The 16751-nt window shown below is 38.8% G+C and overlaps 1 protein-coding gene across 35 annotated transcripts in view; it reads right to left on the reverse strand.

Moving 5' to 3' along the window:
• Nucleotides 1-16751, reverse strand: part of DTNA (dystrobrevin alpha) — a 222850-nt gene that overhangs the window by 91283 nt on the left and 114816 nt on the right. For 34 of the 35 annotated variants that reach the window (XM_039703021.1, XM_039703020.1, XM_039703015.1 and 31 more), the window contains 2 exons: nucleotides 5951-6018; nucleotides 156-236 (listed from right to left, as the gene is read on the reverse strand). In XM_039703021.1, the coding sequence (XP_039558955.1) occupies nucleotides 156-236; nucleotides 5951-6017 (148 nt within the window). In that variant the 5' untranslated portion in view covers nucleotide 6018. Of the gene's footprint in view, nucleotides 1-155; nucleotides 237-5950; nucleotides 6036-16751 lie in introns of those variants that run through there. The other variant, XM_039703023.1, reaches the window with a different exon arrangement.

A 16751-nucleotide genomic window follows, 5' to 3' on the forward strand; every position in this document is an offset into this window, starting at 1 on the left:
GGTTAATATTTGAAGTCTGCCCAGGCACTCTGATTAGTGTCCTTTGCAATGCCACATCACGCAGTCCCGGTTTGTCAGTGGTGTGAAGGACAGGCTGGAGAGTGCAGTGGAAAGCTTGTAACAATGGCAGGTGAAAGAAGTGCTGGCATACTTACAGTTGCATTTCTTCTGAACAAATCTAAGCTTGCATGCTGTTCGGTAGGTGGACAAACGGATGCGATCCAGATCCTGAGCCCCTAGTGGAAGAGAAGAACGGTGACATTTGTATGGAATATGACCTGTGCGTATCTTTGCTAGCAGGGAAGCAGAGAACAAAGAGGACACACGAGCTGCCTCGGTTTAACAATTTTCAAGGCTGTCTCCTTTGCAGAGACAGTAGAGAGGAGCGAGGAGTAACAAGGGGAATATCAGGAGCTACAGTGTTAAAAGAATTTTAGAAAGGAAGGCAAGGAATAGTCAGCCCACTGTGTCTGTCACTTTGAAGAACAATCTGGTCAAGCTGCAGGCTAAAAGACACACTGGCCAGGCTCCAACAGCAGGGAAAACCTCAGTCGAATTTTAATATTCAGCAAAAAAAGCCCATAACAAATATCTTTAGCTGACGTGCCACACCAGAGCAAGGTATTGCCAGCAAACCAAATCAGAAAACATACTGTGCTTTAACATAAAGGCTTATGGCAATCTGGAGAAGCAGGCAATGACACGGGGTGTGTGGCCTTTCTCTATTTTGTGGATGTATGTTCTCTGCAATGGAGACCTCTGAGGGTCAGCTCTGTGCTCCACACAGAGCTTGGCCCTGGCTGCTGCAACGTAAAGATCTGATAACATTTCCAAAGCAGCTGTCCAAGAGATGGGAACAAACTAAGTGGCAGCTACCTCACAAACAGGACACAGGGGCCAGTATGGGGGCACAACCTGGCGCAGTGTCCAACAAACTCATCCAAACAAGGTACAGTCAGGATGTAAGAGGAGTGGAATACAGCCCTGCTTTTACACAAGCTTCCTAAATGCTTTAAGATTTCTCAGCTGAACTGCAGAACATAGGGCCACATCAGCATCTGTAGCAGGATACTCTGTCTAAATGGGGGTAAAACAGCTCAAATTTTCTCCCATTTGCTTAAGCTATCAGTGATGGATGGAGAAGGTGGATCATGCTGCTTTAGATGTACAGGAATGCTGAGACCAGCCTGACTCCACAACCCCAAAGTTAAACCTTCTGGGGACATGAAAAACAGTCTTGCCTGGCAGAAATCAGCACTGGGGAGGATGTGGCACACAAAGTTCCTCATAAAGGAAGCAACAAGTGATAGTAGTGATAACTTATCTGAAGCTGCTGAGCTGGCAAGGGGAGCCTAGAAACATTTGACTGACAGTCAATCACTCTATACTATAAAAGCTCAGTTCCATTTTTTAATGGCAGGGACTTGTAACACCTTCCTTCTGGATACATATGTGGCAATTCCTCCCTTGACTGGGGACACTCCTCAAGGTTATTCCCTGAGGTCAAGTGGAAGAGATATGCCCACAGTGTTGATATGGGTGAGTAACACCAATCTGTACTTAATAATTATTAAGCTACTTTTTAAATAATTTATTTAATAAATAGTGTTCAATATAAGTAGTGATAAATATCTATACTATCAGGCAAACAATTTTGATTAAAATAGTTTAATTGCTAAAATTATCACAAATTTAAATAAATATTTATTTTATTCCTATAAATATATTTGGTTTGCTATCCTTAATCCTGCATGATGAAGTCATATAAAGTATCAATTACATCTATATAATGCTTAAGAAATAAACTCTTGACCAAATCTGGGACTAGGACTGGATCGAGCTCTACTCAGACTACTCTCTGAGAAGGAGTTTCCAGAGAGAGGGGAATCCTTTCTGTACCTTGTGACTCAATTGGAGGGCTTCTTTCCCTGATAAACCTTGCCTGAAGCTTCCCTTCTGCCTGTGGCAGCATCATTCACCCAGACTTTCTTAAATAAGGCCATCCTTTGGACCCAAATTTTTCAAACGTGCTCTGGCCTCTGAGATGAAAATGAGAATTCTGCTCTTTTCCTGACCAAATTCTCCCACACCATCTTCCCAAGCTACTCCCTTTTGCCAGTTACACCATCTGCTCCTAGAAGAAATTACCTTTGACTACTTAACATCAGGTATGGGAAGTATTTTTGTGAGTTTTTTCCATTATATCTTCTATAGTTAAAATTACACAGGTTTTTTTCCTTCTCCATTAGTATGTCATTGACAGCTTTAAGAAAATGTCTTTACAGGTGAAAGGGCTTACAACACTAAGCTTTTCCTTTTTAACAGGAAAAATAAGTAAAATGAATGTAACTTTTCCCTTCTTAACTTTAGTGAAAGCTATAAATAAACTTCCAATGCTCCTTTATAAAACTTCAGCCTTTTAACAAGATTTAAAGAGTGAAATCAAAGTGAGACTCTGGCTCATTGAGCTTCTGAGGTTGCGATAATAATCCTAAATAAACAAATTTGTAGGCAACATTGCCTTTTTTTTTCTTTCTTACTATTTGCACACATAGTAGATGGTATTATTTTGATATTATTGGGGGAGTAGGTGTTGCTGATAAGACCCTGGAATAGACAATTTAATTTTGTCATGATTCACATTTTGCCACAGTCAGAGATCTATTTGTCAAATAACTTCTGTAGAAAAGTGCCATCACTTACATGATGGAGAGTCCTGATAAACAAGTGGAAAGATGTCCAGAACTGAGCATGGCAAATGAGACAGCAAATTTGTAACTTCCCTCCAGGATTGTCAGTGGCCTCTCCTTTCTTTTGCCTGCTGGCAGTGCCTCACTTTGTTTCCTTTGAATATGCTCATGTCAAGTAACACTGTTGGCAGTTGCAAAAATAACAAAGGGACACACTGCAACTTTGGCTGCTGTTTTCCTGCTGGATAATATGTGCCAACAGTGATGTACATTTTGAAATCTTCATCAGTGTGGATATACCTGGGCATGTCAGGTCAGACTAAGGTAAGACTAAGACCTAGCAGCTTGATGTTCAATAGAACATTTTGAGTAATAAGACAAGCTTTAACCACAGGACTCTACAAAAGGTGATAATGATTATGGTATCAATTCACAAATGTTTGTAATTTGGAACTAGAAGGATGCCTCTTCTGAAGGAAATGAAACAAAAAAGGTCAAACTGGACCTCTCAAAATACAGGGAAAATCACAATGTTCCAAATTTAAAGTCAGAATCAAATCCTTCTATTCCTTGTTCAGGACAAACTTCCCACTTAAAAAGGCTTGAAAAGTTGGATTTCTTTTTTCATTTTCCCCCCCATTTTTTAATCTTGTGTAGTCTGGAATATGGCCCACTTTGTACAATTATTGCGGGGTTTTAATCACAGACTTGTAGATTTAGATCCCAAGAAACAAAACCACTGGCAAAAGCCTTTATATTACAAATTTTCTCCCTCTGATATGGGCAGGTTGTGGAGCTTACCTATTACCATAGGCTTATGCCTATCAGAAGATTAAGAAGCTTCACATGGCCCACAATATGTAGGGCATCAGGAGCACATGTTTTTTGTTACACATGTAAAGTGTGGGCTTGCATGCAGCTGAATGCAATCCCTGGATGAACTCTGGTTTCAGTGAAGCACACCCTCCACACACAGAGGTATCTGATGGGCTCTCAGAATGCAAAGTTCAGTGTTTTATGCATGTGGCTAAAATACATTTAGTTTTTCCCCTATTTTTACCTAGTTGGAACGTCCAGTTCTCTGTGTACATAGGTAGTAGGTGGAGGAACAGAGGCAGGCAAACAGAAAAGGGGAGCACACATGAGATGAACCAGACTGAAGTATGCCAAAATACTAAAATGTGAAAGAAGAAAATAGTAGACTATAACTACTAGTGTATAATATAGGAAAATAGTCCCTCCTCTGCCTCCAGCTGCTGATGTTTCCAACACCTCCTTAATTCCTCCAAAACAATCCAACATCAAAACAGCCTTCAAAACTGTGGAAACAAACCACAAATCCTCACAGCAAAGTCCTAGATATTTTAGGAGTATTTAAAATTAACTGAAATGAATGGTACCTATTTTATCAACTTTAGCTAAAAAATCAAGGCTCCTCTGTAATTATAATTAAAACTACAGCATGTTCTGATAATGGACAAATATATTTTTTGATTCTGGCCAAAGTACAACACCTTCCTCCAAGGTTCCAAGGTGCTGTACACAAGAGACAACCAAATCAAAGAATATCCTGAGTTGGAAGGGACCCACAAGAATCACTGAGTGCAACTCTTGGCTCTGCACAGCATACTCCCAAAAATCACACCATGTGCCTGACAGTATTGTCCAAATGCTTTTTGAGCTCTGTCAGGCTTGGTGCTGTGACCACTTCCCTGGGGAACCTGTTCCAGTGCCCAAACACCCTCTGGGTGAAGAACCTTTCTCTAATATCCAGCCTAGACCTCCCATGACACAACTTCATTCCATTTACTCAGGTCCTGTCACTGGGCACCAGAGAGAAAAGATCAGTGAGGAATATTCATGAATTACAACAGCAGGTGCCGTGTGATCCTAAAACAATTACAGGGCACAACAGAGCTAGTGGGCACTGTGGAATGGGCCAAAACAGTTCTTGGTAGACCATCTGAGTGGGAAGTCTTTAATTTGGAGAGCTCAGATGTAGGACTCACACACACTGAATTCACCAGCACACACCTGGCCTTTCATTACATACAATAACTCCAGTCCCACTAATGCCCATCTTAGTCTGCCACAAAAGATCAGGGATATGCTCTGACACAGTTTACTACAAGGCAGGGACAAACAACAGGAAGCTTAGTAATTACACACAAAACTCAGGTAAATCTAGTAACAGAGTGACAGTTTCAAACGTGACATGTAACAGAATTTCCTGGAGAAACAGTGGATTGGTTGTAAGATAAATTAGAGTTGACTGTCAGAAGTGCAGGAGCATTGCTGGTATGGTGCACTATCATGCAGGAAGCACAAGACTTCATTAGGAACTAAAAAAAAATTACACTGAAGTGGGGTATGAAGTACATGAGTCCCTGTACTGTGTCTGGCTGAGACGCGGTTAACTTTCCTTATAGCAGTCTGCATGGTGCTGTGTTTCAGGTCTGTGGCTAAAATGTGCAGATAACACACCGCTGTTCCAGCTGTTGCTGAAGAGTCCTTGCACAGCACCCAGGCTTTTCTGTTTCCTGCTCTGTCCCCTCCCAGGGCTGTCTGGGGATGGGCAAGAGGCTGAGGAGACACAGCAAGGACAGATGCCCCACCTGCCCAAAAGATTAGTACACACCATATAATGTCATGCTCAGCAATAAAACTGGGGTAGGGAAGGAAGGAGGTGGGGAGTTTTTCTTCCAAGGCAGACACTGTTCCATGAGGGGCTGGACATCAGTCTGTTTTTGGGAAGTGGGGAATAGCCACCTTTGCATCACTGGCTCTTGGTTTCTGTTGTAATCTTTTTCCCTCTCTTTCTGCCACTTAATCAAGTCTTTATCTCAAGCAATGAGTTTGCTTGCTTTTGCTCTCCCTATCTTCTCTCCCATTCTTCTGGGGGCTGGTTAGAGATTAAGCAAGTATGTGGGAGTTTGGCAGCTGGCTGGGGTCAACCCACTAGAGATACCTCCAGAAGAAGATGTAGCTTTGGAGACCTTTATCCCTCTTCACTGCAACCTGTGTACTCCATTATCTTTGTCTTAAGAAAACTATGGATTAAAATAATTAAATTAAAAAATCTGATGTAGAAAACCCCTCTCTCCTGCTTTGGTCAAATCAGCCCATTTTCATGCGTTTTGGTCTCATGATATTCATTTGTGCAAGGGAGATCTGAGGTGGAAAGCTTGCATAAATTTTACTGACATTGCATAGCAACTGGCTTGGTCTATCACAGCAAAACATTTCCAGGAAGTACTTACGCATTTCTGCAAACAGCTGCCTTCTTTCTGCCATGGTATTTCCTCTTTTCCCACAATCTTCAATCATTCTGGAAGACAGAATCATGTGGAAACATTAAATATTATTCCCAAACTGAAAATATATACATAAGCATCCAAAATTGATCCTGAAGAACCTTTGAGGTTGACTGGTGCTCCACGTGTATCTGATGCCTTTTGCCAGCCTCTCTGTGGCGTGGTTTGTGCAGAACCTGGTCCCCAAACTGTCCTCCATTCTCTGGACTCTGCTTTCAAGCATTTGTTCCCCCTCCCGCCCCTCTCTCCCAAAGGCAGTGTTCAGTTTTTCTGCTTGATGTAACTAACTGGCTTACATAACACAAGCTCTGAAATTCATTTTAGGTTTTCTTAAATAAGGAATCCTCAGTTTAAATTATGTAAGAGAGAAGAAATCATAAAAGATTTGGATATTATTTTATAGTCTCAAAAACTATGTTCTAGCCAATTCCGTGTGGAGGAGACAGAAAAAAACCAAACCAAACAACAGCAATTAAATCTCTACTCCATAACATAATACACGTTATTTACTCAAGCAAACACTCTCCCAATTCATTCAAATTCAGGACAGTATATCTCTGATTAAATGAGTTTCACAAAAAGACTCAGAAGTAAGAATATATTTTCCTTCTGTTTTCAGATGAAAAAAATCTTTCGACTATTTTGAAGAGCACTACTGCTGGATAGAGCAAAGAGAAAAGTGACAGCTTCTCTCACAGCCAGCATTCAAACTATAAAAGACCAAAGCTTTCAGAGTGAAGATAAACATCTTTAGCAGCACTCAAAAAATTAAAACTAGTGTCAGCATCACCACTTCCTATGGGTAATTACCCTGTCGAACCAATATCCTTTCCTGCCTGCCAAGTCTGGTTAGAACTTCTGACCTGCATTTTAATCTTCATCCTCATGTCAACTAGACTGTGTAAAATAGCATCACACTACCTAGGTTATAAAGGAGATGTTCTGTAGAAGCCGGCAATCAAAAATATTGCACTGCATCCCATAGCAAACCTCCATATGTATACAACAGGAAGGATAAAAGTGCTGGATGCTGAAGTCTACCATCACCAAAGAACTCAAGACAGAAATCCACTTCCTTTTATTTTCCAAAGACAGAAAGGCAATCACATAAGAGGTGTTTTGTTGTGGTTTTTTTTTCCTTTCAAACTGCACAGTTCAAATGAAGTGGTGGTACATTATAATTGCCTTTTCCAAGTAGCCTATTCAATTCTCAGAGTACTGATAAAGACTCTGCTAAAGTGCTATCTGTGGTGGATGTTTTGAGATGTGAGCAGTAGTCCCACTAGGAAGTGGACAAAGGGTATGCATGCAGCCTCCTTGCAGGGATATTCAAGTTCACCTCATATTCAAGTGTGCTCCCATTTGTCCGGGAATGACAGGGATGTGCATAGCATGGCATGCAGTCTGAGCTAATGTATCCTCCCTTTCTGCAGAGATAACAGCTCTCAGGATAGTGCTTCACACAAGTGGTCACTCAGCCTTTGGTCTGAGGTAGTGGTGTCTTGGAGGGTCAGGGAAGACTCAAACCTCCCTGCAAAATGAGATACATCAAGATATGACAGCCCCAACTAGCATCTTAATTAGACAGCAAGAAGTAATATCTTTTTTACATGAATCAGCCTTAAGTCTCTGCCCATAAAAGATTAAAAGCAATATAATCCCACTAACCATGGCTTGAGCTCCCCACTCCTTTCTGCTTCTAATAAAACTCATAGTAGGAGACAAATTTGCCATGGGAAATGACCAGATCTCATAGGACAGGTGAGTTAATAAAGCCCTTTGAAAATATAGTATCTTTTACTAGCAGGGCAGTTGAGTGAATACTTCAGAGCAACCACAATTTTTGATTAATATTTATTGCTTGTAGAGTTGGTTATAGGCCATCATAATATTCTCTGACTTCTCCTATATTCAAAATTACTCCACAATCTACAACTTGTTTTCAGACCACATACTACATGTGTTATTTGACTGAGACTGGGATAATTTGATTTTGGCACAAGGATGACATAATCTTCCACTTCTTGACACAACTGACACTTAAATCTTACAGATGTTTCTCCAGTTAATAATTTGCTGTTTTCATTCCACCCATGTTCTCTAACATTTGTGAAGTAATTACTGGTCTCAAGAGTGATTGCTACAAATTTTATCAAAAACTTACGGAGTTCAACTTTATTCTCACTTGCCTCATATTGACACCTGGAGAAAAGTATTCCTTAACTATTGCTTTTAAATGTCTTGCAGAGCATGGAATGTGGCTCACCTGTGACATTATTCACCATGTGGAAGAATTTTCCCAGTCAAAATTTAGTAGCAAAAAATATTTTTCAAATCATGCAAATTGTATGGCATGTTTTCCACTTCCTTCAGAAAGCCTGTTCTAAAAGTGTCCCTTTAGTGGGGGGGAAAATAATAATTCTTTAACTGTTTTTCTGTTTTCTGCAATTCATCCTTCCTTTACTTTTACTGTTTATATCTCTTCATATGAAAACATGCCCTGGACCTGATCATCATTTTTCAGAATGTCCCATTACCTTCTGAAATTGAATCACCCTTTTTACTGCTTGGGCTTATGGGGGATTACCAGGCCTGACAAATAACTTTATATTTATAATCCCACAACTCAGTCTTCCTCAGAGAAGGGAGGAACTTCAGATTTATGTTTTTAGGACTCTTCTTGCACTAGATATTTTGCAGATTTTAAAACAGCTTTCACCCAAATGACAATCTTAAAATTCTCTGTAACAGGGTATACGCCGTTAAGCTAATGAGCACATTAGTGGTGGCAGTACTTTCAGACAGATACATTCTATCCCTCCTTTCTGTCTTTTCCTGACAGAACAAAAGTGATAGATGATGCTCGTCTACCAGAGTATTGGTACTTCTGAGTTGCCATTGACAGGAATTCACTCAGCCGCATCTTCACATCTTTTCACATGCTTTTTAACTCCAGAACGTGCTACAGCCCAGGCTCAACTAATGCCATTGTCAAGATGCTGGGCATCTCCCTCTTCAGCCTTGTTGCCTGTGACCCAGCTCACAGGTACACAGCTCTACTCTTCAACTCAGATTACAGACTCCTGCTTCGAGCCCATGATGTGCCCACCTCAGTCCCTGGGGCTGGCCCTGAGCTAATGAACTACAGTTGTGTTCCAGTATTTCTCAGTTTGCTCACAGCACAAGTCACATCACAGGAAAAAAAGTACCATTTGTTCTTTAAGGGAGAAAAGCAAATCACAAAGCAAACTTTAATGTGCTTTACAAAACAGAACACATTTCCAGAGACATAATTTAAAAAAATAGTAATTAATGTATACATTTCTTATAATAGGGATTAGATTATATTTGTCTTGTATGGATTCCTTTCACTGTCATTTTCCCTTCACTTTTCTTCTCAGGAAATAGCTCCTCCACTGCAGGTAAGAAGAACACCTATTGTGCATCTAATTAAAATTCTAGTCACAAGCTAATTAGTAAGGTACCAATTAGAATGGTATTAAGACTTCAGTATATTACAGACATTCCAAAGCAGAAATCTTTCCAAGCGTGAGGTTTCCAGCCTCTGAAAAAGATACTGTGAATGTTTCATTTTTACCCATGTTTCAAGCTGAAAACTTTTATGACATTAGTAGTGCTAGAAATGAAATAATAAATAAACAAATAATATAGTTTGATTGGAACTATTTTGACTACAATTTCATATTAATGCTTATCATGTATCAGAAGCATACTTGGCCTAATTTTTAATATACTTTTCTGGTTTATAAAATGTGGGTGGGAATGTCATGTAATATGCATAACATGAGAACTAAATGCCTCATTTATCTTTCCTTTCCTGTTGTGCTGCTTGGATTATGAGCACTGCAATAATCTTTCTCACAAATAAGCGTTTTTCTTGTTTCAGTATTTGTAGGATAAATAATATCTTTTATTAACCCCTAGTATATGTCATTCTTTTCATAAATTTCTTTTCCATTACATTTCCATTTCTTGAGCTATGCCCGTGCATGATAAAAGTAATCCATGCTACATTTAAATCATTAGCTCCAAAAAAACCAATCCATCCTGGTTTAGGCCAGAATACAGTTCATTTTATTCCTAGTAGCTGGTACAGTGCTGTGTTTTGGATTCAGTCTGAGAATATGTTGCTAACACACTGATGTTTTAGTTGTTGCTAAGTAGTGCTTAACCTAAGTCAAGGACTTTTCAGTTTCCCAGGCTCTGCCACTGAGCAGGTGCACAAATGACTGGAAGGGAGCATGGCCAGGACAGCTGACCCAAAGTGGCCCAAGAGATATTCCACACCTCAGAGCATCTTGCCCACTATATAAACTGGAGACAATTGCCCAGGAGGTGCCAATCTCTGCTCGGGCTGGGCTTTGGTCAGTGGGTGGTGCTCCACTGTATTGGGTATCACTTATCTCGGCTCTATCTCTGTCTCATTATTGTTACCTCTCTCTATCTCACTATTGTTATTATATTTTGCTTTGTTTCAATTATTGTTTGTATCTCAATCCATGAGTTTCATTTTTTTTTTTTTCTTCCCTGATTCTACCTACTGCTGGGGATGGGGCTGGTGATGGAATAAGTGAGCAGTTGCATGTGACTTACTTTACACTGGGGTTAAAACACCTCACCATCAAAAGAAGCAGCTGCCTACATGCCTGGAGAAGGCACTCCCCTCTGGAAAGCCCCACACATGTCCCAGGAGACCCAAAAACTCCTGACCTGACATGTGCAAATGCAGTTTGATGGGTCTGAGAAGAGCCACCCCACTAGCACATCCACAAATCCCCATCCCGTTTGTCTGTGACAGATGAAGTGCCTCAGGGAGGCAGGATACATGCCAGTGAGGAAAACTGCCCACTGAAATTGATTAATTCTGGCATGAAAAATTTATCAAGTCCCATGTGATGGTTGTGATGCAGCCGGGCGTTTGGAAAAAGAGGCTCCGAATCCTGGCCAGTGTCACTTCTGACAGTCTTTCAGGCTGGACAAAAGTTGTTTTTCTGTCCAAGGAGGCACACAGAAAACAGAGAAACACCTCTTTCTGCCCCAGTCTTGTCCAGCTGAGCGTGCTGGGGCTCTGAAACTCTTGGAAGCATTTTGGGACCCAACTAGCTGGAAGTTTTGTACCACAAGACTGGTAAACCCAACAGTGAGTATCTCAAAATCACTTTTGGAAAGAGTACCCCCATTTGGTAGAAAATACCAACCAGGATCAAGCATCCTTTATCTGAGCAGTCTGCATTTCCCTAGTGAGGAAATCTCAAACTCCTGATATAGAAGCTATTTTTTCTTTCATGAAATGATGGAAGCTTCGATATCTCTGGGAATTAGAAGCATTAGGATGCAAAGAAATGTTCTGGTTTCTGAGAGGCTATTTTTTATGCTGTTGACAAATCTATTTTCTATGCAGCTGGTCAATATTTAAACCCAGCTTTGAGCAGACAACAGTACCATTTTTCAGCAGCACAGGCTTCTTGTCTGCCATGGCTCGGGACAGTTTTATCAAAATGTCCTTCAAACATAACAAACTGCTGTTTCTTTTCAGGATTTACCAGCATCAGAAATTTTGATTTATGAAAATGAAAGAGCCTGCTAGAGTCTATCTAAGAGTGAGGAACTTAAAAGCTGTAGTCAACATCCAGGATCCTGGTCATGCAGGATTCATGGCAATGTGAGAAATGAGACTTTCCACTGATCTTTTATTGTCTCCAATTTCAGCTGTGAATTAGCAGCTGCCTAACAGCAGCTCTAGTTAGCTGCTCTGCTACCTAGAACAGTTATGGCTGCTTATTTCAAAGTGAACTTGGACTGGAGAACAGTGAGTTAAAAGGGACAGTAAGTGCTGGCTAAAACCATATTTCTGACGTCACCAACCTCAGCAATCGTTGTAGTTAATAATAAAAATCCTGAAGGGCTATTTCAGAGCCCTCTTCCCCTTAATGGATTTATTGGTGCCTTATGAATGCCTTGTTCCACATGTTCTAATGAACCAAGTCCCTAATAGGCCTCTCTCAGCTTTACATTCCAGGGCTAATCATTGGCACTGTAATAAAATTGGTCAATGCTCTTTCCTGAGGCTAGCTATAATTGCATTGTGCTTGTATTTTATCTAGATGAGATTTTTACAGTGAAGAAAGAAAACAAAAGCCGTTGCTAAGTTCATCTCCAACATGAGTCTCAGCAAGTCTGATTCTTCTCATTTTTGTTCTATTTTTCAAATTTAATACCACCAAAAAACTGAAATTCTGTCTTGATTTATTCCTTTAGTGAAATGTGTTTTTGTTTTTAAGAAATAATTTTCCAACATACTTTTAATCAGCTCCCCCTTTTGGGAGTTTTCTATCTTTAGTGGGAAACTGCCAAAAATGCCTAATAAGGCACCCACTGCAACTCACTTCCATGATGCACAGTCTTCAAGGAAGTTTGAATGTTATGCAAATCTTATCTCTCAGGCCTAAAAAACAAGTGTGAAGGGATTAATAATAAAAAAAAGCATAATTTTGAGACAGAAAATGTGAGAGTCAAAATATACTCATTTAATATTTAATACTGTATGGAATCAGCACTTTACCACAGGATGCCATGACAAAGGAAACACCAGTTGTTTTCCATGTGCACTAGGCATTATCAAGGGTAGGAATTCAAAATCTTCCTAACTAGGCTTAAATATATACCAAAATCCTATTTTTGTCCTATTCATGGGTACTTGTACAGTGTAATTTCCAGCTTTTCTCTGCAACATGAAGAAGAACTTCTCTTAAAGAATTCTTACTACTCCAGACATGAAAGACATTTAAGAAAATGACTACTAGACATTTAAAAGATACATGTGAAACTTTAAAAAGCTGTCTTACAGGCATTGCTTAGATAATTTTTTGTAGCCATGCTCTTTTTGAGTCAGGCTTCCTGATACTAAAAGAAACTACTTTATTTATTGGATGAAATATGGAACGAATACTAATGTTCAGTGCTTCAAATATGTAAGAGCGTAAGATTATCCAATAAAATAATTTTGGTCAACTCCAAAAATCTTTTCTCCAGGGCTTCACTGCCATCACTTCTGATAAACATTAGGTGTAAATTCCAGCTAACTGCTACAGATTTAAATGTGTCATTTCAAAGTTCTATTCAAATGCAATTAAAAAGTTGTAGTTAATCTAAATGTTATTAAATATTTTAAAAAATAAAGAAGATGCCGATATCCTTTTTATTTGACCTTTTAGAGCCTTAGTTCAAGTAAGGAGGAGCTAGAAATAACCTACACTAATGGTCATTTATTTTTTGTTACACTCAAAACATATTCCAGGAAAAGAAGAAGCCCCCAAAACTCAGACTGAGACTGCAGTTCTACTCCTTTCAAATAGTCAGAGAAGGCATAATTCACAGAGAAAACTGCAATGAAACTCAAGGGATAAAAAAGTGATGAAGCTTCATCACAGGAAGCATTTAATTGATAATCTGATACTTTGGTAGTCTGGTCCTCTTTCTTTTTTATTTGCCATTGTAGAGGCAAAAAGGAGGTTGCAGGATATCAAATATAATTAAAATCCTACTTAGTCAAAGGGATCTTTCAGTTCTTCTTGTGCTGCCATAATTAAACCCAAATTCATTTGAGAGTAAGTTGTCAGTGATACAATTGTGTTAGGAAGCATTTCTTGGCTTCTGCCAATTTTAATAATACAAGTTGTCAGTTTTTGTAAATACAGATTTGATGATTATTTGCTGTAGGACAGTAGGTACTTTCATGTCCTCAGAATTAGAAAACCAACAAAATAAACCAAATGGTAGCTGCAGGAGAAAATGTATTCCTAGGCAGTTGAAATTATTGAGATCCTTTGCATGTACTGGGAAAATCTCACTAAAATCAAGTACTGTGAGTAGGCAAACAAACTAATTAATGGAATGGTTACTGGCTTTTGTAACCTTACCTGATGAAAAGTTTTGGCATCCAAACAATTAATGCAATAGCCACTAATCCAAAGAAGCTGAAAAAAAAAATCTTATCAGCTAGGATATTTCCCATTATAAAACTTACAACCAAGAAGTATTTAAGCTTTTTTAATCTTTATGCCTGAAACAGATGCCTTTGGGTTTTTTTCACTTTTCAATTTTCTGAAATGTTCCAACAAATAGATTTATAGAAAAGAAAGTCTGAACTATATCTAAACAACACAGCTTAAAAAAAATAATCTTTAAAAACAATCTCACGGAATTTTAAGTCTCTCCAGATCTATTTGCCAGAAAGGTAGAAAATAAATTACAAATAAAAGAATGATGAGGCACTGAGGAAATTGCTCACATATACTCTTTCATAGTGGTAGCTGTTAATTTGTCTTGAAGCTCAGTGAAAGCAGGCACTAGGACAGAATAATGGTACTAGGATGGGAATTAAGGCATTTAGGAGCATATTTGGGTTAAGTATATACCTTCTGAGACAAAGAAAGCTTTGATTACTGCATCTGTATGAATCTCACACAGAGAGAAATCAGATCCTTAATGCAAGCAGGAGCAGCCTCCAGGCTGATCTAATTAATAACTGAAGAAGGCATTTTTAGCAATTAGCTGTTTTAAGGGCATAAAGAAATGTAAGATTTTATCTTTTTTACCTAGCCATATCCTTTCTGTGAGTGGCCCTTAGGTAACAGGAATACAACTTGATTGTTTTGGTGGCTGCATTCAAATGATGATGCTTTGAAAGCAGATGTCAACTTGTTAACTTTAATTCTGTTTTCAATTACCAGATATCATTGAAGGTCACACCTTTACGTCTCTAATTTTGTGGTGGAAAAAGAAATTTCACATGCATTGTTAAAATTATTTCACTAGGCAGCCTTAGTTATAATAAAGTTCAATCTTCAAGATACTCAGTTAAGATACTAACTCTCCCAAAGTTAATGGGATAATGACTGAAATCAGGGTCTGTATTCAGTCCCATAACTGCCTGCCTGCATACCCATCCATAACCACACAAGTAATACAGCATACGGTCATTATACACCACAGAAACAGAACAGGTAGGCTGGCAGTACCATGTAGTAACAGAAGAGTCAACAGAAAAAAACAGCAATGGGATGCCTACATTTATATAAAACTAAAGTTACAAGAAATTACAGGTCAATACAAGAACTTCTGAGTCTTGTAATGATGAATACACAGAAAAGCCAAATGGGCTCCAGTTCAACAAAAGCTTTCTTTAACCTGTCCTTATCCTGCAAAACCTTTATATACACACTGAACCCAAAGCATATGCTTGAATTCCATTGTGATTACCATACTTAGAAAAAGAGGAATGGGCTGCTAAACTGGGCTCAAAGGTTTTCTATTTAGTTCTTAATAAATGTCTAACAAAAAAGGGCAGCCTAAAAGCAGTAGGTTACATAAAAGGGAATGTACTTGGAAATGGCACTTCAAGGAGGAGTCAGTATCTCCCAATAAAGATAAGCTTTAATCACGTAACAGAGAACACAGCTCCTCTGCATGTGATGTGGAAGTTTACAGAGTACTGAGGTCACTTTGAAAGCAAAAGGAATGAAGGAATTAAAGAGAAGGGCATTAGGAAACAGAAGACTCTTTCACCCCTTCATCCTTCTATTCATTATTTGGATGTATGTTGAGATGCTATTCACGACTCTCTTACAAATTATGAAGAGAAATACACTATGCCAGTTCCTACATCACTGGTTATTCCTAAAAGTTAGCACAAGCTTTTCTTTTCCAAAACTGTCTTTGATGCAAATGTATTCTGTCTTTGCCTCCCAGCAAATTTAAGCCTCCCTTTGCTGGAGTACTCTTACACAGTATTATCACACCCTTTCACATTAGTCTAGATAATTTATTTCAATGATTACAAAGGTGCAGCTATTAACTAGGAGCAGAAATTTTTGCTAAAGTATCCTTTTAATAAATAGAAAGTTAGACATCTTATGTCCTCACTATAACATCAATATGTTAGACTTAAGGTTGTGGAGAGCTGTAATAACATAACAATCAAAGAAAGAACCCCACCCTTATTTCAACAGGTAACGGACAACAGGAAATGAAAGCAAATGCAAACAAACAAAAAAAGAGGACAGCTTGATATGCACTATCAGCTAGTTCATTTTCTCAAATAAAAAACCTAATATAACAAATTACTTTTAACCTAATTAAAATCTGACATTATTTTATTAAGCAATATCATTATTACAATAGCATACAGAAGAAAATGAAATACAATATAATTATGTAGCAAATAGTCTCATATATTAAGCCAGAACAGAAAGCTAATGCTTGAAATATTGAATTCAAAGATAATGGCTTGTAAATGGACACAACAGAAACAGTCTGCTACATGTGATTCACTCTTCTGTGTCTCTCCTCTCAGATAATGCACATTATTTCTAACACTGGTTGGACCCTGCTAAACTCGAGTTAGTGTTATATATGCTCAAGGAAGAACATTTTTAATAAAACAGTATTAATTAGATTGCAAAAGAACATTTCGATTATAAAAATCCCTGCAATGCCACACAAATATTTCAGCTACTAGAAATGGGCTTGTAAGCAGACTCTTGTCTGGAGAAATTTCAGTGCCCTGAATGTACCTCTCCCATGGCAGGAAGGGGATGTGAAGAAAACCAAGGGAAGCACATGAAAGCCCAAAAGAAGCACATCCAAGCAGGCTGGCACTTATGGTTGCAAAGATTCCTGATGTGTTTTGAAATCCCCAAACGGTTGTTTAAAGATTTTTCTTTGT

Source organism: Passer montanus, unplaced genomic scaffold (genome assembly GCF_014805655.1).
Source record: "Passer montanus isolate IOZ18808 unplaced genomic scaffold, ASM1480565v1 scaffold16, whole genome shotgun sequence".
NCBI lineage: Eukaryota > Metazoa > Chordata > Aves > Passeriformes > Passeridae > Passer > Passer montanus.